Source organism: Aythya fuligula, chromosome Z, assembly GCF_009819795.1.
Source record: "Aythya fuligula isolate bAytFul2 chromosome Z, bAytFul2.pri, whole genome shotgun sequence".
Lineage (NCBI taxonomy): Eukaryota > Metazoa > Chordata > Aves > Anseriformes > Anatidae > Aythya > Aythya fuligula.
Window position 1 is genome coordinate 28391199 of NC_045593.1, and position 23655 is coordinate 28414853.

General features: G+C 38.4%; 1 protein-coding gene across 1 annotated transcript in view; it reads left to right on the forward strand.

Moving 5' to 3' along the window:
• The first annotated feature begins 226 nt into the window (after window positions 1–226).
• DOCK8 (dedicator of cytokinesis 8) overlaps window positions 227–23655 on the forward strand; it is a 76203-nt gene continuing 52774 nt past the window's right edge. Inside the window, exons 1-13 of the mRNA XM_032205806.1 lie at window positions 227–295; window positions 4452–4627; window positions 7512–7583; window positions 12523–12646; window positions 13191–13403; window positions 13927–14012; window positions 14635–14701; window positions 15068–15217; window positions 15851–15931; window positions 16718–16880; window positions 17494–17627; window positions 17860–17953; window positions 18886–19048. Of these exons, the coding sequence (XP_032061697.1) occupies window positions 4500–4627; window positions 7512–7583; window positions 12523–12646; window positions 13191–13403; window positions 13927–14012; window positions 14635–14701; window positions 15068–15217; window positions 15851–15931; window positions 16718–16880; window positions 17494–17627; window positions 17860–17953; window positions 18886–19048 (1475 nt within the window). The 5' untranslated portion in view covers window positions 227–295; window positions 4452–4499. The remainder of the gene's footprint in view (window positions 296–4451; window positions 4628–7511; window positions 7584–12522; window positions 12647–13190; window positions 13404–13926; window positions 14013–14634; window positions 14702–15067; window positions 15218–15850; window positions 15932–16717; window positions 16881–17493; window positions 17628–17859; window positions 17954–18885; window positions 19049–23655) is intronic.

Here is a 23655-nt window from a genome sequence, read left to right on the forward strand (position 1 = left end):
GCAAATGTTGTTGTTTGTTTGTTTGTTTGTTTGTTTTGAGATTTGTGGGAATTAAAAAACAAGAGGAGTCTAGGACATACTCAAAAGATGTTTCCAAACACTGGGACATGAGGCTAGATTGGATGAAGTGTAGGATTTGACATATGTGTGTGTATAACTGTAATTATAGGGGTTTTCTCTGCTTAATTAAAGGTACTCCTCTGCAGAAATAAGAAAGCAATTTACTCTCCAACCAGGCTTTGCACAGTTCTGTCAACGAAGTTTAAGCACACCTGGCTTTTCTACTCTTCATCTGGTAAGTTCTGGGTTTGTCTTCTATGTGCAAGTTTGTAATCTTAAGCCATTTTTATTTCACCTGTCTTCTGCCTCAAGCTGTTAAAAATGTTCCCTGGAAAGTTGAGGATATTACACACTTAAAAGAACTAGGAATGGTCCTTGGAGCCTGAAATAGTCGTTCTGCATACTACTGAGAATCAAAGTTAAATAGTGTTGGAATATATAACAGCCTTACTTTGTCTTGCCAGAAATGTTCAACTCCACAACCAACTAAACACATTGTGTGGTGGCCACAGATGTTTTGCAAAAGGAGATCAACAAGAAAAAAATTAAAAGAAAGGTGGAGGCTCAGCTAGCATGGCTTATTTCACAGTTCCCAGAGCTAGCAGCAGAGACAGCATGCCAGCCTGCCTTTCAGTGATGTTGAGTAAGTGTGCTAAGTGAGAAATGCCAAAGTGTGCCCTGATTGGCATAGACCTGAGTCAATGGTTATGTGGCTCCAAATTCAGTCTTGCACAGTTAATCCTTTTCCCCACCCCCAAAATCAGACTATATGACATTGCCCTTATGACAAAGGGAAAAAATACCAGATTTTCTTAATTGCATTTCAGGAAGACGGGGGTTCTGCAAACATGCTATTAAAAAAAAAAAAAAAAAAAAAAACACAGACCCCGAGAGAAAGAGAAAGACTTTTTTTTTTTTTTTTTTTTTTTTTTTTTTTGATGAGACTCAATAAGTAGGAGCAGAAAAAGTGTCTATGCACCAGTGATTGTGGAAAAATGAAAAACACTAGATGTAAGCGTTTACTTCCTGTGTGTCAGGGCCTCTCGCCACCCCGCCACTGCTCACTTCCTTAATCTGAAATGCTGTGGTGTGCTTTAACTTGTTCGTTGTGGTTATTCTGACAGTGGAGGCTGGGTTCTCTTCTGCATGCATAAAGTTGCTTTTGCTCTTAAGAAACTCGGTAACATTTCATTTCCTGGGTATTGCACCGTAGCTGCCATTTTGTGCGCTGTTGCAATCTCCATGCCTCTAGTCCACCCTCCTTAAAAAGGTATGTTTGTAGTAATGATTTGTGGCTTTTTTTTTTTTTTTTTGTAGTAGTAGTAGAATGATTGTTTTGCACACTTCTGTGATGTGTGAATACGAGTGTAGGCTTCTGGATTGAAACAGTATCTCTCCTTGTTTCCTTTGATAATTTGCACAGTTAGGGAGACCATTACCGTCCACCTGTATTTACCTTTTCCACCATCTTTTCCATTTGTATCTCATTCACAATAGTCAAAAACGCACAGTTCCATTAATTAAAGATTATTACTATCAATTCATCTAGAAAAAGTTACAAGACATAATGAATTGTGATGTATTTGACTTGTTGGAATGACAAAGTGTGGTATCTGAAAGGAAATGCAATGCTTAATTGAAAATTAGATTGCAATAAGCAACATTATTTTGCATGCAAAACACTACACTACATCTTCAGCAACTGAAAGGACATATGTGTTTATATATATATATAATTTAAACTGTGTTTTGCTTTAATTTTTTGCAAATTATTTTTGTACAGATTGCTAATATATATTTATGCATTAACACAGAATGTTTTACCTACTAGCAAGACAGTACAGTAAATGAGCTTCAAGGACTATTCAAGTCCTAGGACATTAATAGTCCTAGAACTATTAATGAAAAGTCAATAGCTAATAAAGATTCCTATTTACTCATAACTGTTGACCCAGTATACCCAGTCAGTGTTAGGTTTTCCTTTTGGGTAAGAAGAGCAAAAAATGTTTTTCCAAAACTGGCTTCAGAGAATTCAATAGATCATTTAAATGTACAGGCAGATGGGCAAGTTCTGACACTTCGCTCATGTAGAGACCACTGTAGTTTCCCTATAAAAGAGGAATATGTGGGTTTTTTCGGGGTGTGCTCAATGGTCTCCACAGCATCATTTGCCACATCTATTTTTCAAAAATGTTTAAAATTCTTTGCATCTCCTAGATGTTTCTAGAGTATTTCTCCAAAATATGCTTCACTTTCTGTTATGTTTTTGGATTTTCATTAGCTGAATAAATTCCTTACTTAAGTTTCCAGAACGCTAATAAGCCTCCAATATTTGTAGTTATACCACTAACCATTTTTAACTCATCTCCTTATCTACAGTAACTGATGTGATGTGGCATGGTACGCGTGAGCCATTTTATTTCAGAGCTACCCAGACCTTTGTTACTGCTGTGCACCTTTGTACTTTTCATAAGTTGCAGAATTCTTCATTGTCCTGTTAAGATAAAATTCCTGGGTACGACACTGTCACTGAAAGAAATAAATTCATACTCGGGTGAAAATCCAGCCAACTCCCATGAGAGTCTTCCATGAGTAGGTCTCAGTAATAATGAGTGAAAACTTCATGGTTTTGACCTGCAGACTTTATTTGTGGAGAAGAAGACTGAAACGTAAAGAGAATAGTTTGAGACTATACCTTGGATGAGACAATTGTCACAGTAACATTGCATATAACGGCAGTATTGTTATCAGGGACATCAGGTGCCTTATTTTCCCCACGCCCCATTAACAGAACCATAGAGATAGATTATCTTATCAAGTTTCAGACTAACTATTGTTGGAAGCTTCAGAAAGCCATTGTGTGAAGTGTGTTTGGGTTAGCTGGTGCTATAGAGTTGTATATACTTGTTCTTCACAGTCAAGGATGATTAGATACCTTATCTACTAGGAGGAAGAATTTTAGCCAAAAAATAGGTATTTCAGTGTTATTGTTTTAATGCTCTAACTATATTTCATTGATATTACTGCATTTAGGTATCCATGGCCTTTCTGGAACTCACAAAACATAAACCAGAGTTTTCTAAATCTGTACTTTTTAGAACTCTTAATTACTTGTCAAGACAGTAATATGAGATGCTGGTCTCTGCACACAACTAGACAGATATTTTATTTTCTACACATATACAATCTATTTTTATTGACCATATAGAAAGTGAAAATAAATGTCATTTTTATATACAAATGGAAAAATATATCAACAGTAATATATGAAGTTACATTTATGTGTAACAATTCTAGATATGATATCAAAAAATGTTTACTGCTTCTGTTTTTGAGACTAACCAAATAAAAAGAGCCAGACAGTTTCACAGCATGTACAAGTGGCAGAGCTTCCACTTTTTGAACTTTGTTGTGGATTGAATGTTCTGTGTAAGAATGGCTGATAAAATAAAATCAAATACTTTTGTTCTCTATCAAGGTGCAATGCCACATGCCATAGAAATGGTGGTTATCTAAGGTTTGTAATAATTACTTTAGTAGTTCCATGTAATATGTTGTATAGTTATTTTACTAACTGTTGAAAAATCCAATAAAATTAAAACTCAAGTAAAACTAAAATCCCAAACAATTTAAAACCAACAACATTCGGAGAAGGAAAATAATTTCTTCTTATTTTGAGTAAATCTTGCCCTCAACTTTGGAGCTGTAAGCACATAGCATTTCTAATAGCCAGTACCCTTCAGGCACAACACCCCAATTGAGAGGCATCTTAGTGATGGCAGCCATGGTGCTGGCATTTAGCTCGGTGTATCCTACCAGACTTACTGCCTTAGTCTTGTTATTTCTAGTGCCTTTCATCACACGTGGCTCAGTCCATTGGCAACTCCCTGCATGCTGGCCACTGTCATGTTGGTTGCCTTGCCCTTATATCCTACTTTCTGCTGCTAGTTCTATCACTCCAATGAACACCATAGACTGGACAAGAGGGACCGGGTATGCTTCACAGGGATCCAGCAGAGTATATCTGTGGGCATCCAAAATGTACTTCAGACAGCACTACTCCTACCAACATCTGTGAAAGCTTAAAAAGAAAAATAGGTGCAAATATGGATTTAGCTGTTTTTTGTTTTGTTTTGTTTTGTTTTGTTTTTTATCATTTGTTTTTGTTTTACATTAAATCTTTTCTTTCTTTGTTTCATCATTTCTTTTATAGCTACATGTTTTGTTAGCAACTTTTCCCTGCATTCAATGCAATGGCACACTACATTAGGCGAGATAGCTCTTATTTTTAACAAAAATGGGACAATGACAAGAATTAAATAAGGAAGCCCAAGTTACACTATTATGAATACCTCTGTTACTAAAACAAAGTTCTTTCTTTCTTTCTTTAGCCTTCCTTTTATGACGCAGTAGACCCACTAGACTTTGAAGGCTTCCTAATGATGCAACTGAACAACTTGGACTCAGAACTGGCACATGAACTTGGTGATTTTCCTGAAGATGACTTGGACGTTGTCTTTACACCCAAAGAGTGCAGGACTTTACAACCTTCTATGCCAGAAGATGGGTAAGGAGACTTTGTCTCTCTCTGAAATGCTGCAGGTTTAAAAATAGTTTTGAGCATAAAGATATTGGTCCAGACACTTCACTCTGCTATCCATCCAGCCATCATGTACATGCTCAGCTTTAAACATCTGAACTTTGTCATTGATTCTGTTAGGCCTGTTGTCACAGTTAAAGTTATGCAAGAACTTAGACAACTTCCTGCTCTGGCTGGTAGCTGCAGATGGGAGGTAAGGGTAGACCAGGACAAAGAGGGAAGAAGGGCAGGAGGCTAGGATGAAAAACAATTCTATAGCTGTGACTCTTGGAGGTGGAGGTTGATTTTGATCATGTAGTAACCACAGGACCAAGCTTTTTTTTTCCCTTTTTTTCTTTCCCACGAGCTACATGTTACATGGCACTGATCAGATCACTAGGCATCTTTTTCTCAGTATCTTCCTTGCTTAATATTCAGAAAGTTTGGGGGAAGGAAAAAAAAAAAAAAAAAAACTGTCAATTTCTAGTGTAGAAGTCAATTCTGGGCCCAGGTATATATCACTGAAATAATTAGGAAGCTTTGCACTATTTTCAATGGTTTTTAAATTATAATAGTTAGCATGAGTTGATACTGGTACTTATCTATCCTGGAAATACTAATGTTGGTTTGATAAACAAGGAAGATATGAGCAAAAGAATTTTTCAGAATGAGGAAAAGCACTGTGTTGGAGAATTTTCTTCTGTGGTTTAGGAGAGTCCTGTGCACTGTATGCAAAATACTCTCCATGGATTGTATGGCTGTAAATGTTACCCTTGAGTAGAACCACAAAGGTGTAGCAAGGTTTGCAAGCAGCAAGAGCCAGATAAACCCGAACTCAGCACCAGTTTAGCCCCAAGCTGTTGTGTTTGCAAAGATGGCTAACTGTGTAGGAGTGTTTGGGACACAGCTTGGCTCCTCTGCTGTGCTGAACCCGAGTGCTGAAGGCATGAACAGGCTTAGCTTATGGTGTCCTGGCTCAGGGCAGACATGCATCCCCCTCTGCTCCTGCATGGGATGTAACATCCTGTCCTAATTTATACCAGCTATCTATATGAGTTAGAGCCCTATACTACAACCATATCCCTTCATTGCTTTCTGCTCAGCACACCAAACATGATGAGGCTTAGTGGGACTGACAATTCAGGTGACTTTCACTGTCTGTGGACTAGCTGAGTTCCCCTAGGTAGGTTCTCAGCCTGAAAATTCCTTCCCGGCCTAATCTAACTCTCAGGAAGCTCAGAAGTGCGAAAGTGGTAGAGAAGATGCCACACTAATCATGCAGATCCTGAGAGCTCTTTGAATCATAAAGATCCTATGAGATTTTGTAAAATTTGCACAAAATGTGATTTTGACTTAAAGTTGCACATGAAGTCACTCATAGAAAATGTTCTAGACTTTCTTATGAACTCATGTTTTCTTGTAGCTGGGGAAAGAGAACAGATATCAAAAGACAATATTTTGATGCTTGGAGTTCACATTCAGTATATAAATACACTACTAATAAGACAGGAAGACAGGATGAAAATAGTAAAAAAATATGCAACTTAAGTTTATTGTTATTCACAGCAAGTGAGTAAGTGAAATTATTGTTATTAGCAACTCAAGTTGTTATTCAACTTGATTTTAAAGGAGAAAATGATTCCCATACACACACATTTCCAGGACCGTCTCCCAGTATAACTGTTATTTAAAACAGCAGTTATTTTTTCCCACCACAGTGGTATTAAAAAACACTTAAAGGCATCCGTGGCATAGCGTGGGGAGACAGTAGCAACAAAATTGTATTCAGCTGACTTTTTTATACAACAGCACCCTGCTTAGCCATTTACACTGCCACTATGGATATTAACACCACATGGAAAATCCTGGTCAAGGATGCATGGCATGTTAGGGAGGGAGGTGAGCGCTTGGGAAGGGCATACACTGGAAATCTGCGTGCAGGCAATGCAGCTTTTGGTATCTTCCTGTGCCGAAAGCAGGAAGCAGACACCACCAACCAGATGAGGTTACCCTCATCTGTGCAGGCTGCTGACAAAAGCATGTTCTTCTGATGCAGGAAGTCAACACGTGCTGCCTCAGCCCACTCGTGGCACAGGGTGGTCTCAACCCCGATCCATTGTTACCCAGCCTGGGCTGCAAATCTGTTTGAGCACTGGGTGGAAAGTGCTAACATTCAGTTTTGGTACAGGTCACTAACTTTCTTCAGAATAGAGGTGGGGTAATTGTGCTACAACATCATGATAGCATGTTCATGACCACTAACATTGACTATAGCTTATAATATTTCAGTGCCAATAGGTATCCAGCCTCTCAGGCAGCATTGACAACTTTCTACATTAGATGAGACATTTCAGAATCACAAAGTTGTGAAGTATTTTCATATCTCACGTGTGTTTTTTTTTTTTTTGAGCTGTCTGATTAAATATTTAAGGTCCATTTCTGCAATTTTCTCCATTTCTATGAGAAAGAAAGTTATACCAAAGTCTTACAAAGAGACTATGTATTTGCAAGAGTACAGGAGCTGAGGCCTCTGGAAAAATATCTCTATTGGAAAAACACAAAGATGGGTACCTGGTACACTATTTTATTTTGCAGTACTTTATAGCAACACCAGTCTTATATTCATGGCAAGTGGTTATCTCTGTTAAATGTATGTTTGTTAATTTATAAACACAGCAACCAAAACCTGCATAAGGTACTCATACAGTACACATATTCTTTAAAACTCAAACAATAGCTTAGCAATAAATAAACATACAGGAGAGAACTAATAGTGAGGCCTTTATCTGAACAGCATGTTTTGATAAATTTCTCTGTCCTTAAGGCATGATCTAGTTACTAATATATTTACTATGTGTTGCTTTTTCCACAGGGTTGAACTGGATTCACATGTCAGAGATTGTGTTCAGACATATATCCGGGACTGGCTGATTGTGAATAGAAAGTAAGCTACCTACAAGTAAATGAAGTAGAAAACATTTTGCATCCTATTTGACAGAGAGAAGATGCATGTTGTTAGTAATTTTAAAAAATAATTTGAATCAGAACTGACTTATCAGTCATTTTACTCTACTGTTTTGTTTGAGCCAATGGGATAAATAATTTTGTACCTGTTTCTTATATTCAGGTTCTCTAAGAATTAATCAGGAAGTAATTCACATCACGTGTTTGTAATGATGATTTATCTAAATAAGGATTAATTCAGGATACATTCATTGTGCTTCCTTGTATTCTCAGGGGCAAGTATAACATACTTGGTGGAACATGATCTTCAGAAAAACAAAGCTTAGTTCTTGAATGCCTGGTAGTTAAAATTTCTGTGTCATAAATTCATGAACAAATTACAAATGAACTAATTCAAATATATTCTAATTTTATTCCTCAACCATGTTGTCCAAGTGGGTGTCAGGTCAATCCCTTGCTTTCAGAATACCTTTCTAATCTGATTCATCTCCATTTTAAAGCAGTATCTTAGTAGTAAGTAGTAGTAGCTGTTACTACAGTTGTCCTAAAACTTCACTCATCTAAAACTTGCAGTCATTTTCCAGATCCCAGCCTAAACATTTTGACAGCCATGTGTGCCACTTCTTCTTAGGCCAATGCTATGCCGTTTCTTCTCTCCTTACTCTTTCACCTCTTTGCACACTGAGGAACAGCAATCATATCCTGCCCCAGCTTTCAAACTGATGGGCTAAACAAGCCAAGCTCTTTTAATCTCTTCTCTTACCGTAATAGCTTTGGTGTCTACTCAGTGTTTATGTGGTGAGTAGTTGATCTTTCATTGTGACCTCTTATACCTTTATTTTCTTATCCCTTCTTTTTCTCCTTTTATTTGATTTTTGAAATTTATTTTTTTTAAGGTTTTGTGCTTTTATGCAAGGACTATTGCAGTTTAAATTTTGTCAGTTTTCACTCTACCCATTCATACCAGGCTTTTAATATGCAGCTGTTAGCTGTCTAGTCTTCAGTCTTTTCAGGCTCTTTGATTACTGCTGTACACTATTTACTTTGTACAGTTTGGGGCACCAGAATACAAAAAGGACATTAAGCTATTAGTGAGCATCCAATGGAGTGCTATGAAGATAGTGTAGGGACTAGAGGACAAGATGTATGAGGGGCAGCTGAGGCCCCTTGGTTTGCTCAGCCCCGAGCAGAGCAGGCTGAGGGGAGGCCTCATGGCAGCCTGCAGCTCCCTCACGAGGGGAGCGGAGGGGCAGGCGCTGAGCTCTGCTCTCTGGGGACAGCGACAGGACCCGAGGGAACGGCATGGAGCTGGGACAGGGGAGGGTCAGGCTGGGGGTTAGTGAAAGGGTCTGCACCCAGAGGGTGGTCGGGCACTGGGACAGCTCCCCAGGGAAGTAACTGGTCGGGCACTGGTACTGCTGGAGTTCAAGAAGGATTTGGACAACACTCTCAGACGTGGTCAGATTGTTGGGTGGTCCTGTGTGGAGCCAGGAGTTGGACCTAATGATCCTTGTGGGTCCCTTCCAAATCAGGGTATTCTATGATTCTATATATAAAGTTTTTGTAATTATGTTTTGCAAATGCTATAGATTTCCTGAAGATCCACAGCTTCCAAAACTTTCTGAATTTCTTGTCAGAAAACAGGAGATCTAAAGAATCACCTTAAGCAGAAACAGGACAGATTTCTGCTCATGGCTAAATTTTCAGATGCTACCAGAACATGTCCCTGCACTGAAAATGCCATCATTTTATTAAAGGTCAAAACTATACACTGTACAATTGACAGTGCAGGGAAAGCGCATTTCCCATTTTTATTACATTTGTTGCTAAAATAACCAGGCTGCATTAACTTGGATTTATGCTAACTTCCTATTTCATAACACTAAAAGGAATGAGAACAGGGATAAATATGTGTGGACCATCTCTTTCCTCTACATGCCCTGAAAACTCTACATGATTTGATTTCTAGTGGTGTGTGAAAAGGAAGTGTAGTCCTAGTACCAAAAAAAAAAAAAAAAAAATCATGGGCTTTCCTGGCAGAGATTTCCATTTTACATAGAATCTAGTGAAGGATTTCTGCATTTTGGGTCAGTGTAATTCAACACAGAGAATTGGATCTATGCATTACAGGATTTTATTTTATTTTATTTTATTTTATTTTATTTTATTTTATTTTATTTTATTTTATTTTATTTTATTATGTCCTGTGCCATCCTTATCCTTGTCCTGTCCTGTCCTCCTCTCCTTTTTTTTTCTTCTCTTATCTGTTATTTATTTAATAATTAATTATTTATTTAATATTTATTTAATTTCATTCAATTTCACATGTTAAATATGAAGGGAACTTTCAGCACATGCTTGCTGTGCAGGGGAGCCCATCCCCACATTCTTGGGGTTGTGGTGTGGCAGTGGAGCGCTCCTCCTTCCCCAGCAGCCCCTCCTGTTCAGTTCCTCAGAAAGACCTTTCTGGGGCTCCAGTTTTCTGCAGCACTTCCTGTTCACCTCCTCATGTGCTCATACCCTCCCTCTTCATGAGGAGCAATGTGGCATATTTGCTGTCCTTGTGGTGTGCCCAGTCACCCAGCTACTTGTTTTACTAATGAGAGGGTACGTCAGCAACCATGCATTGTGGATGATCTCCCGCTGGCCGTACAGAATTTGCATTGTTCAGTTTTGCCACCTGTGTGGGGAGGGAGCAGCTTCCGAGAGCTGTGAGGAGACTTCCTCCAGGGCTGCTTATGAAATTGGTTCAGTTCTCAGAAGTGCTCTACAGTGAGTCACCAGAAAGAAGCTGGTTGGTTTTGCAGCCTCACTACACACACTGTGCAGAGCACATTGCTTGGGCTTTCACACAGCGCAGCTCTGAGTGCACTGTAAAGAGCCAGCATTGTCTCTGCACACAAATAGGAACTGAGCAGTCAAGTACATGCAGCGAACAATAAATAGCACATGGCTATTTTTGCTCTTATGTGTGCATGCACAAATGTGAATGAAGCCAGAGAAATACACACACATGAAAAGACTTTTGGGGTGTTTTATTTTTTCACTGTTTCAGGTGAGGCAAATTTGAATTCAGACACTTTACTAAGTCTGAACCCTCCCCAAAAGCTGACCTTTGAAGGCTAACAAAGTAAACAATTAAAAACTTGAAAAGAACAAGATAACATAAAAGATGCTTCAGTGTTGGGAAAACCAGTGGTTGCTATTGGGAGTCTCATGGTATGCTGGGGCACTATTCTGAACAGGTATGAGGAGGCAAAGAAGATAAGGGAGGAGAAAGTACTCGTAGACACCTTTCCACTGTATTGAGAAAGTCTGAAAAGGATGTGGTTGTCAACCTGAGAGATAAAGATTTGTAGGACAGGGAACTGAACTTATGGTCTGGAGAGCTGTGGATGACAGAAATGTGTGTGTGGCTTTCATCCATTTCTGGATGGGAAAGTTAAAGGCAGAAGAGTGACAAAAGTTTGGTGGGTGGCACGAGGAGCAAAGACTGAGGAGGTCTCATGGTCCTCGTGCCTCTGAGCAGAGGGACATATGCAATAGGGGCTAGGTGCAGCTGAGGGGTCTTTGTGGTTGTATTGTGTTGGTACTGCATTAACTTTCCCTGCAGCAGCCCATACAGTGCTGTGCTCTGCACCTGTAGCTAGAAGAGTACTGGTATCACATCAGTGTTGTGTCTCTTGTTGAGCAGCACTGGCATAGCACCCAGACCCCCTGCAAACCCCCTAGAGCCAGCAGGGAGTGGGCAAGGGGTGAGAAAGGGACATCATGAGGGCAGCTGACCTAAACCAACCAAAGGGATATTCCTTATCTTGTGGTGTCACACTAAAATAAAAGGTGGGAACGGGGAAAAAGAGAGGGAGGCTGACATTATATCTGTCCTCCCAAACAACTGGTACATGTATTGAGGTCCTGCTTCTCAGGACATGACTAAATATCCTTTAATTTTTTTATCTTTATTTCAGCTAGTGAGTATTTGGGTTGTTTTTGGTTTTGGTTTCCTCATCATATTTTCTCCTGCACTCCTTACTTTGAGGAGGGGCGATTGAAAGAGCAGTGTGGTGCAGTTTGTTTTGCCATCAGTCTGATTTTGGTATAGGCCAAGGTGAGGTGAGTTCCTGTGCCTGTTGGTTTCTCCCTTCAGTTGTCCTTTATTTCTTTTCCTTGTCCTGCTTTTAGAATTCAACCATTAATGTGAACATGTCTGTTAAAAACAGAGTTTGCCTCCTGGTGAGTTGTAATTGCTATGATCCTTTTAAAAATAAGTAAAATGAATGATTTTCCAAGAACACTTTAGGGGAAGGGCATCTTTAGTATAGCTTGTGCCTCACAGGGCAAGCATGATCTCAGGTAAGCAAATCTCTGCATTTATCGTTGGATTGACACTAGAAGTAGTGAAAAATAAATCAACAAAACCTCTTATGAATGCTAAATTGTCTCTAACTTGTGTTGAATTTCTGTCTTTCATTCTGGATGATTAATGGAGTTCCAAAATAAGGTAATAACCAAGGAGAGATGAGGTTATCTGTTTTATGACTTCAGTTTTCATTTGCAGTGACCTGGTAAAATTCAAATGATTAAAATTAATACGCGTCAGATGATATAATTCAGTTGCTCTCGAAATGTAACAAAAAAGTGTCTCCCTGGTCAATAATTACATATTGTGACATCTTTATGAAAGTACTGAGATATTTAGATGTTGCTTTTTGAGCGCTATGGAAAGGAAAATGAACAGAGCATGATACTGTAACTAAGGAGACTGATTCCAAAAATGCCACTACAGAATTTAGCAGATTGTTTATAAGGAATAAATAGTTTTATATACTTAATTTGCTTAATTGCTTAATTTTTAGTTTTTCCTTTTCTGTTTTATTTTCCTTTAATTCATTCTTTGCTCCATCCTGACATCCTGAAAGGAACCAAGGGAATTCAGATACTTGTAATCTGAAAAATAAGGGATCCCGAAAAGATTTTCACAAGCGTCTTCAGAAGCAAACATTTGAATCAGAAACTTTGGACTCTAGTGAAGCAACCTTTCAGGTATCTTTTCTTTTCTCTGGGAAAAGTTATTAGATATAGTAGCTTCACTCAAAAGAAGCCAAGGTGCAGCATACTGGGATCTCTGTAGCAGGTGGCTTGTCTTTATGAGGAGTTTCTGTAACCGTTGCTTGTAGAACATGGAGGTATGAGTGCTGGGGCTGGTGTGGCTGTGTAACTCCCCCTGCCACCCCCTGATAAGGGAAGTGTGAGCAACAAAGTAGGCCATGCGCTGTTGGAGGTCCCCCCAGCCTGCTTGTTCTCAATGTGGATGTAGTCAGGCTCAGAGACCTGAAGAATTGCAATAGCTTACAGCCTCAGCTTGCTCTGCTTTGACTTCAGCAATGTCCACCTAGAAAACTGGAGGTGTGCTGCCCTTTTCTTTGTTCCCCTGCACGCGGAGAAGCACAAAGTGGAGGACAGTATTGCCATCATCTCCCACTTGCTGGGCCTCCTGGTAGAGGTGAAAGATAGTCAAGAGAAACCTCACAAAGTCCAAGCCACATTGGGCTGTAAGAGGTTTTGCTTTGCCTTCATTTTCCAACAGACAGGGCCCAGACATGTGCCCACGCTCCCCGAGGACACCTCCAGGACTGCCCTGGCCTCCTGCGACTTTGACCTGCGCAGCCTGCAGCCCGATCCCCGCCTGGAGAACCTGCTGCGGCATGTCAGCGCTGAGGAGTTTGAGAGGCAGAACGAGGAAGCCCGGCGAACCAACAGGCATGCTGAGCTCCTTGCCCTCTACCCGTCCGTGGATGAGGTGAGCTTGGAGGACTTCCCATGCACAAGCTGTGCTTTGCTGCAATGGGGCGTTCCTGGCGTGTTGATGGATGTCTGCTCCACATTCAAACATGGGGCTCCTGGCCTGGATCTCTGCCTCTTCTGCTTTTGCATGTCAAGCTTGGGTAATGACACAGTGAAGGGACACCACCATGGGCTCCACAAGCTATTTTGTGTGTGCATTCAAGAGTTTGTACCAGACTCATGGTGTTGCCTGAGGTCTTGCTACTCTCATTTAGTGTGGGTCAAGCCACATTCTGTTAAAATATTTGTGTCAGAACAAGCAACAGATGCCTGGGAAACACACCAGATGACAGTCAGAAGTGTAGATATTTGGGAATATATATCAATTTTCTTTCTGGCTGAAGAGGTGAAATGGTTGCTGAGTGAGGGAACGTTGTTTTGTAGCAGCAGCCAAGTTACATCACATAAAGCTGTTATGTAAGCATGTAAATTTACAATTACTTTAACAGTATATGAATAGAATAACTGTTTAATGATAGGAGGATGCAGTGGAGATACGACCAGTGCCAGATCGCCCAAAGGAACACCTGGGTAACAGGATTTTGGTAAAGCTGCAGTCTCTGAAGTAAGTATCCTTACATGCTCCAGTTCTGGCAGGCCTCAGTTACAGCTCTCATTTGGTTTCTTAATTTATTTGATTATATTGCTACAGACATGTTACACTGCATGTTCCCTGTTCAACAAGCATTTACATGCTTGCTTGTTCTTGCCATGGTGTAATTTTGGCAGAAAACTGTTTCTATCTATATTTACAGAAGTCTTTATATTGTCATGGTGAAAAGGATTTGGAGATGATGCCAGTTATATATTTTGAGTAAAACTGGGTTGGTCTCTGTACATGCTAGTGGACTTGATAAATAGAAAAAAAAATCAAGAATGGTATGATCATCTTAACTGATATCTGACACCAGTTTTCAGACCCATTTAGAAAATACGTTGACAGCAGTTTACTCCCTTTTTTTTTTTTTTTCCCCCTCTTGAAATCATCTAGTGAAAGGCACTATTAAAAAAAAAATCCTCCAGATTTTGGGAGAGCCAGACTCTGAAACTAAATATTTTTCATCACTTCCTAATGGAAATACCAGTGAAAATATATCCCTCCCCCCCCCCCCCTTTTTTTTTTTTTTGTTATGCAGAGTCTTAGGAGTAAAATATCAATGAGTGTACTGTGTGTCTTTCCTTAACAGGTTTGATATAGAGATTGAACCTTTGTTTGCATGCATAGCTCTCTATGATATAAAAGAAAGAAAAAAGGTAAGTATGCACTACAGCTTAAAAAATGAGTGGAATAATAATTGTTTATTCATTTACTTTTTTCAGATTAATTTCATTATTGTTTGAAAATTCTAGGCTGTTTATCTTGTTTTCTGTTTCTTTTTTTCAATTGGCTTGGATTTTACCTCTTATTTATATCTTTTAACTCTAAAAGCTATTTAGAATAGCTTACAAAAAGTACACAACTTTTGCACATGTGCAACCTGGTCCAGGTTTCTTTTTATTCAAACTACCACATTTGCAATTGTTTATTCTGTAGTTCCAGTTACTTCTTTTGACTTACGTTAAAACAAAATTCAATGCATTTCAATTTTGCAATACATTTTAAATCTTTTTCTTTTCAAGATCTCTGAAAATTTTCACTGTGACCTGAACCCTGATTCATTAAGAGGATTCTTGCGTTCTCATACACCCTCCATTGACCTGTCTACTCAGGCAAGATCAGCAGTATTTTCTGTCACTTATCCCTCATCGGATATATACCTAGTAATAAAGGTATGTTACAGTGCTACCTCAACAACATGCTTCCTGTTCCCAGCCGTGCCTGTTGTCTGAGTTTGTGGAGTTGACAAATAGTTAACAAACATAAGTTTCCCATGGCTGAGATGAGGTATTCTGATAATTTTTAATCATACAGGTGTACGTATATCTCACTCCCAAGCTAAGAAGTTATATCAATACTCTGTGTTCCAGTTCTAGTAGGTAGAGTTTCCTCTCTTTGTTAGGAAAATTTAAAGTAAAGTGAAATAAATCATTTTTAATTTTGAATAATATTGGGGGGTGAGGGGAAGAAGGGCCTTTGGTTTAGTACACTTCGCATTGTTTTGTATATTTAAGTCTGAAACTAAGTTAGCCTGAACCATTTCATTTGGAATGTGTTAATTTTCTTAATTTCAGTGAAAACTCAGTCATACTTGATGGACAGTGTTGTCACATACAGTTTTTCTGCTTTATAACTAAACAGATGGAAAACTGGGAGGAGTTTTATTGTACATTAGTCCATAAAGACTGCTTTAAGAGTTGTGTATTGTAAATTTAGGCTGGCTCTTTTGTATTGCTAGACAAGCAATGTGTTAATTATGGTGACTTTTTTCCTTTCTGAGTGACTTATTTTATTGTTATTTGTAGATAGAAAAAGTACTTCAGCAAGGAGAAATTGGAGACTGTGCAGAACCCTACATGATTCTTAAGGAAAGTGAAGCTGGCAAGGTAAGTCAACAACCATGAAGAATGTTTAGATCAAAAAATGCACACACATGGAATTGGACAGAACCCAAAGAACAGAACAATGGGAAGGAAGTCAGTTGGTGCATCCATGAGACAAGCAATTTGGTGTCATTGATTGACATAAAGAAGTCAGGAGAAGACAAGACACAAAGAAGACTTTGCTTCCTGGGCACTTTGAAAATCTGTACTGATTCCAAAGTCTTGAGCCACAAAGCAGCTAGGGATTTACAAAAGAGATGACAATGCAAAATGGAGTTAGCACAAATATTTGTACCTCAGAGACAAGCTGATTTAGATAGACAACTAACCTGTTGTGTTGTGTGCATGACCATTTCATTGCTGACATCACTAGATAGCGTGAGTTTTATTCAGGGAATACATGGTTGTTTACCTCCCCTGGAGCAGGCTGATAGTGTTTCCTAGAATCCCACCGCATCTCTCACCTTTTAGATATCACTTTCAATAGAATATTGTCTGTGTATCTGTTGAAGGAATTAAACCTGCTAACATTTTATTGTGGTTGCTCATGATGGACATAAGGGTCACTGCAAAAAGATCTGCATACTCATTTTTTATAATAAAAATGAACTTGTTAAAAGAAATGGGAAGTGAATTACAAATTAAAACAGCTATGATCCTGGCAGTAATGTAAAAAGAAAATGCAAGAGATAAGAGTGCAATTTACTGATCTCTAAATTATTTTTTTTCTCTTAACTGAGTTAAACTAACTGATTGCTTTTAACACATTCATTATTTTCTTTGTCTTAGACAAAAGAAAAGATTGAAAAACTGAAAGCACAAGCTGAATCCTTCTGTCAGCGGCTGGGGAAATACAGAATGCCATTTGCCTGGATTCCCATAAGCCTAACGAATTTCTTCAATGTTTCCACACTTGAACGAGAAATACCTGAGACTGAAGGTTTAAACGGTAGTCATCTAAGTTTTCTAACTAACACAAAGCAGCTCTTAGGTGGTTTTGTGCATAGAAAACAGTGTCATTCACTCTGGCCTCAAGAATGACTGGCAGATTCAAGTTCACACCTTCTCAGCCTTCAAGTACAATTTAATATTCTCACTATTTCATCTCTGCTTATGTATTTTTATGTATTCTAAATATTCTTCCATGTTTTAGAGTCAATTTTGGTTGAACACTGGCTTTGTGGTAGGGAAAGTGTCTTTACTACATCGAGTCCATTTGCAATATATAGGAATCAAAATACATAGTTTCTGGAGTGTACAAGTGATGTTTTTAAGCTGCACCCAACATTGACCAAAGGGGGTTATAAAACCCATTAAATAAAAATTTAAATAAGCTTGTGCACTGCAGCAGAAATAATGTCACACTAGGTGTGTCCCAGCTTTCCATTATGTCACATAGTTCGAAATACGAGTAGTGGGAAATACAGGCAAAAGGTAGTAGGTACTGTTCTCTGTCCTCTGACATTACCAGGAACTTCTGTATTTCTAGTGTATCCTTATAGTCTTCGTAGAGAAACAATACAAAGCAAGCTGGTATTTTATTTAATTTCCTTTTGAAGGGAAAGGATCAACTAGTGACAAGAAGGCAACACTGCTACAGGCAAGAAGACTTTCTGAGAGAAGTCTCAGCTCTGAGGACAATTATCCAGCATCAAACTTCAAAACAATCTCTCTGACACTCAGCACCTTCTTTAAACAGGTACAAGAGGCTCTTTATTTCTGATTGCCTAGGACATATTTCATATGTGTCATGTGAGCTGTGTTGGGAAAAATTACCCAGTAATGTTAGTGGGGGTACAAAGGATAATTGCTGTTGAGTTGGCAGTAGCCCACCTGCTTTGGATGCCTCAAGGTTATGTTTTACTCAGAAATTTTTCTCAGTGTCATGGAGTATTGTTATAAGAATACTGATTTTTGTCTTTCTACTGTAGGAAGGTGACAGGCTTAGTGATGAAGATCTGTTCAAATTTTTAGCTGATTTCAAAAGATCATCTTCCTTGCAGAGAAGAATTAAGACTTTACCAGGTATATAATTAATTTTGGATGGAATAGAATATACATAGTTTTCTCCTCTAAATTGCTCTATCAACTACAAGCCCAAAATATAATAAACTTTTTTTTTTCTTTTTCTTTCTTTTTTTTTTTCTTTTTTTTTTTTTTTTTAACTCTATATTATACTATTGTGGAACTCTCTGGGTTCCTTGGGTCCACATGAGTGGGTATGAAGATTCATATTTAGCCTGATACTCTCCAGTGATTTGCTTTCCTCCCTAATTATAGGTGTATTTACTGGATGCCTTTTATTATTATTCAAGCTGTTTGAAGACAGTGCTTTCAAAGGAGTTTTTCCCTGCAGTGTTTTTTAATGGGTCATATTTTACAGAAGGAGATTAAAATGTGTACATATTTCATCTTGTATTTGGGTCAGTGTTAGCTAACAAAGTAGAGATGTGAAGATAGAGTTTAGCTACATTCAAACACTTGACCAGCTGATTTTTACTTTTTACATAAATTATGGTTTGAACTCCTCTGGACTGTAGAGAAACCTCAGAAAACATGAACTGAGTGCAAAGCTTATTTTGCCTTTTTAGCTGACAGAAATGCCAAGTCTGTGTTCCCCCAAAAGTGTTCACTTACCAAAACTTAAATTGAAGGCCTAGTTAATTTTTGTGTCAATGTTATCAGTAGTAATTATTTAATTGCTGACCACAGCAAATGTGTCGTTCCCATTGGGTAGTGTCTGCTTTGGCAGATATTAATCAAAGCAGAATCTTCATGGAGAGGAACAGAACTCTGCTAGACAGCACCTTTTTTCAGCTCCCTGTGTATCCTTTTACATGCATGTTTTTTATTGTTATGTAGGCCTCAAACCAAAGATCCAGTTCTTACTTCTCCTTACTTCTATGCTTTAGTTATTTTTGGTATTTTTTTTCTGAAATATTATGATTTCTTTAAAGGAACACTTAAACTGGAGATCTCCCCAGCTCCAGAAAACCTTGGCTATTGCCTGACACCAGAATTACTACCAGTGAAGCCATTTCCAGAAAACCGTAGTCGTCCTCACAAAGAGATTTTGGAATTCCCAATTAGAGAAGTGTATGTTCCCCATACCATTTATAGGTAAGATTATTTTTCTTTCATTCTTAAGATCCATTTGCAAAGATAATTGTGATTTATTTTTTCAGAAATATTTTTTAAATACTTAAAACTATGTGTTATGCTGATGATTTGATATTGTTAGCCATTACAAGGTCAGATACCTGCTGGATACTCTATTTCGTTACGTAGTTACCTTGTCCCATGCAAAATATTTCTAAAATGTCCAAAAACCTAACAGCTTTCATTGACTCGACATACACATTGAATGTGCTTCAATGTGTTTGTGCAGAATAGTGTTCTAATAAGTAGTGATACTGGAAATAGCTAACTAGCAATAATTCAAAAGGTGTTTATTGCAGTATTAAAGATAAAAAATACTTTCATGTGACCGTTTTGTTAGTGAAAACATGGAAGAAAAGCAGCGGTAGTTCTTACGCAATTGAAAATGCAAATGTAAACGAACTTGTGTAACAATACCTTTTTTAATGAAAAAAAATAGGCTGAAGCTTTAACTTTCCTTTTCATTGTCTGTCCCCAAAACTGAGCAGCACTTTCTAGCTCTAGTGTTGAGCCCTGTAGTGTATAAAGGTTTATTTTTGAAAACAAAAAGCGTTGGCAACCACTGTGAGTTCCTGAGCTAGAAAGGGAATTGAGTCCACACAGAATGTTCTCTTTAATTCTCACCAGGGTAAATTTCTGCAGCTAGACATCCTGAATACCAGAGTCACCATGTTAAAAATTAATTTGTGGATCTCCAGAAGCAAGTTGGTGTGTCTTCACGCATCTTCAGTAGTTAGGCATCTGTGTTGCATAAACACGTCTACCTTAGAAGAAACTCTTGCTGTTGCTCAACAGTTGTTCACACCCAGCATGCATAGCCTGTTCAGATTTTTTTTTGAGCTCTGTTTTGATTTCACATTAAGTAAAAGTTGTGGCAACAAAATGGATGCTGTTCTGCCTAACTAGTAGTAATAAAGAGAAGATCTATTTAGTATATTTGCCTTAGGTAATCTTTAACTTAATTAATGAATCAATGGTGATGACACAACAGACATGCCATAAATAGTATTATGCCATGAACTGTAAACTCAATCAGTTAATACCTCAATTTAACCCTGGAGACAGCTTTTTTAGTACACTGGGGGAAAGGTAAAAAAAAAAAATGCCAGAATACTAGGTTGTGTTCTGACAGCTTTGTGAGTGCAACCATGTTTGGAGTCAGACAAGGGAGTTGCCAATAAAGGCTGCTGAAATAGTTAATAATTCTGAACTCCAGAAATAGTTCCGCAGAAAGTCAAATGAGGCAGCTTTGCAAACCTTACAAAACGCGGACTTGGTGGGGCCAGGAAATAGCATCTGGGTTTGTGCAGCAACATTGAAAACACCTCCTTTTCCTACAAGCTAGAATAACCTAGCTGTGTCTGAGATGCTTTTCCTACACCATATACACCAGTGCTCCTTTTGGTGAGCATAAGTGTTGATAGGGAGTACAGGCCAATTATCTGTTTAAATTAACCACCATCCAAGCCTCCTTGTTTAGTTCTCTCCATGGTAAATATTGTTCTGATGTTGAGACAAAGCTACCCCCTGCGAAGTTAACTTGAACAAAGCCAGTTTTGTATGTTATTTTATTATTTTTCCTCTATCTCAAGAACCATAGAATCATAGAACCATAGCTTCATAAAACAATGTGCTAGCATATAGTCATAACTGAATTGAAATGTGACAGCCTGCTGGTGTGCTGAAGTCAGTTTAATGCTTCCTAATTTTCACTGTAAGTCTACAAACCAGTTTTATTTACCCATGCTATGGATTTAGGTATTAAAAGAATGAAAAATGAATGAAGTTATTAGCTGTTTCCTATTAACATGTTACCGTGAATGTAGGAGAGGGTTACATATAGAAATCTATTTGAATAACAAATCAATGAAAGCTTTTAAAAATACAGTCTGGTAAGATTTTACTAACATAATAATACTTCTGCACATGTCCAGACAATACTAATGAAATATCCACCTTCAGTTTGTTGCCTGGATGTTTAAAAGAGATCCAGAGACTGAGTTTACTTTTTTTTTAATTTATTTCTTTTTTTTTCCAGTGTAAGATACTTGAGGGGGGAAAAAAAGTCTGTTTTTTTTTTTTGTTGTTGTTGTTGTTGTTGTTGTTTTTTTTAGTAATAGTTTTTTCTCTATTGTAGGAAAAACAGAGTCCTCCGTAGTACTCTTTGAACTTGGCTCTTGCTAGTTTTTATACCAGTGTAATGCCATTATTTTAGGTAATTCTATTTCTGATTTATGCCAGAGAGATCAGCCAGCCCACTTTCTTTGTGCATTGAGAAATTGAACACTTCTTTTTGTTGTGTACCTACAATTCTTTAATAAAAATAGCTCCCTGAAAATGTCAAAACATTCAAAGATTTATTTCTTTCAATACCTTTCTTTCTATTCTTAATAGGAAAATCCGTATAATTTAAAGTTTGTTTATCATTTTATTTTCTTGTGAAGTATAAATTAAAATGGTGATGCTTACTGCCCCTGTGAGGTGTTGGTTCTGAGAAAGAGGGATGGTTAAGTCCCATCACCTCGGCAGTAACTCAGCTTAACCAGACATGGAAAGTCTGCACTTTGGTAGGGGAAGTGCCTAGTGTTTAAAGGATTTTTAAGGGGACGGGGGGAAAAAAAGCTTTTCTTTGCTGTTTTATTTCATACAATTGCACACCACTTGGCAGTGTGCTCAGATTTGCTCTAGTCTGCAGTCTGCAGTGTTAGTTGGAGGCTTTTCTGTGGTAATCATTCCACCCCTGTCTTTAAGTAGTGTTGAGTGAGGAAAGGCTGTAGGTAAATGATGCTCTGTGATTCCCCTGTTACTACTAGAGCGGAACCTGGGGATATTGGTTGATAGTTGGCTGAGTACAAGCTGGCAGTGTGCTCAGGTGGCCAAGAAGGCCAACAGCATCCTGGCTTATATCAGGACTAGGGAAATGATTTTCCTTCTATACTTGGTCTGGTGAGGCTGCCTCTCGAGTACCGTGTTCAGCTTGGGCCCCTCACTGCAAGAAGGACATCGAGGCTCTGGAGTGTGTCCAGAGAAGGACTATGAAGCTGGTGAAGGGCCTGGAACACAAGTCCTGTGAGGAGCAGCTGAGGGCACTGGGGCTGTTTAATCTGGAGAAGAGGAAGCTCAGGGCAGACCTTATTGCTTTCCACAACTACCTGAAAGGAAGGTGTGGGGAGCTGGGGGTCGGCCTCTTCTGGCAGATAACCAGTGATAGGACTAGAGGGAAAGGCCTCAAGTTGCGCCAGGGGAGGTTCAGGTTGGAAATGAGGAGATATTTCTTCTCAGAAACAGTAGTCAGGCCTTGGAACGGTTGCCCAGGGAGGTGGAGGAGTCACCATCCCTGGGAGTCGTTTAAAGGAAAGTTGGACATGTTGCTTAGGGACATGGTTTAGTGGGTGATACTGGTCATAGGGGAATGGTTGGACCAGATGATCTTGGAGGTCTTTTACAATCTTAATGATTCAGTGATTCTGTGAGTCTATGATTGATGAGATTTAGAGGGGGAAGTTAAGACTTTCCATGGAAGGTTTCATAAAATTTCCTCTGCTTATTACGCAGGTAAAAATGACTTTGTCAAATACTTTATAACAAAGCAAAAACAAGACAAAAACTTCACAGACAGGATTGTGGGAGCACATGCCCCACTCCCATAGACAGCTTGTTTTTCATGACAATCCACATTAGTACTGGCACAGAGAAAAACATGCCACCATGGCATGGTAATCATTGCATATTCACTGAGCAGAGAATCTGAATAAAATATGTATTTGCCTAAACTTCCAGACAAAAGCAAAGCCTCTAAAGAAAAGAAGAAAAGTGTTTTATTATTAAAAAAAAAAAAAAAAAAAAAAAAAAAAAAAGCAAGTACTTTACTTAAAGGGTTTTTGGGGGTTGCTCAAAACATTTTGGGTAATTGTAATTTAACAGCATAAATTAGATTCATAAATACAGTTTTGAGTTGGCTGTTAAGCAAGTATGATTTGAAATGCAATAGCATTTAACCAAATCTTGACAATTTGGTGTCTTAAATAGCTGCTCTATATGAAAATCATTAGTATAGTATCTGTTTGCACATTCTATTTTGTACTACTTTTTATAGCACTTTTATACTATTTAAAATCTACCATGTAGTGTCACATCTTACATAAATGTTGTGATTTGCCTCCAAACATAGCTGATGTTTTATTCTTTATGCCTTTGTTCTTCAGCTTCAGTATTATTTCTTCAGTCTGATGTGTGGAAACAAAAGAGCACTATCAGCAAGAAAATCTTGTTGAAGTCAGCTTTGAAATTAAGAGAGAGTAAATGTAAATCATTTATAATGTAGACCAAAGAAAAAAGTGTTCGTGTCTTTTGCAAGTAAAATTGAGTCTTCCAGAGACCTACAGGGATTAAAGACTGCATGGATTTAACATGTAGGTATCTCAGTCCAAACAGCATCCTAAAGTATAAGAAATATGGGACTGAATGGCTCTTCCTAAATTCAGTTCCAATTCTGCCACTGACTTCTGCAAAACCTTGTTTTAATGGTTGTATCTCATATTCTCCAACTGCGTGGTCACATCCACAGC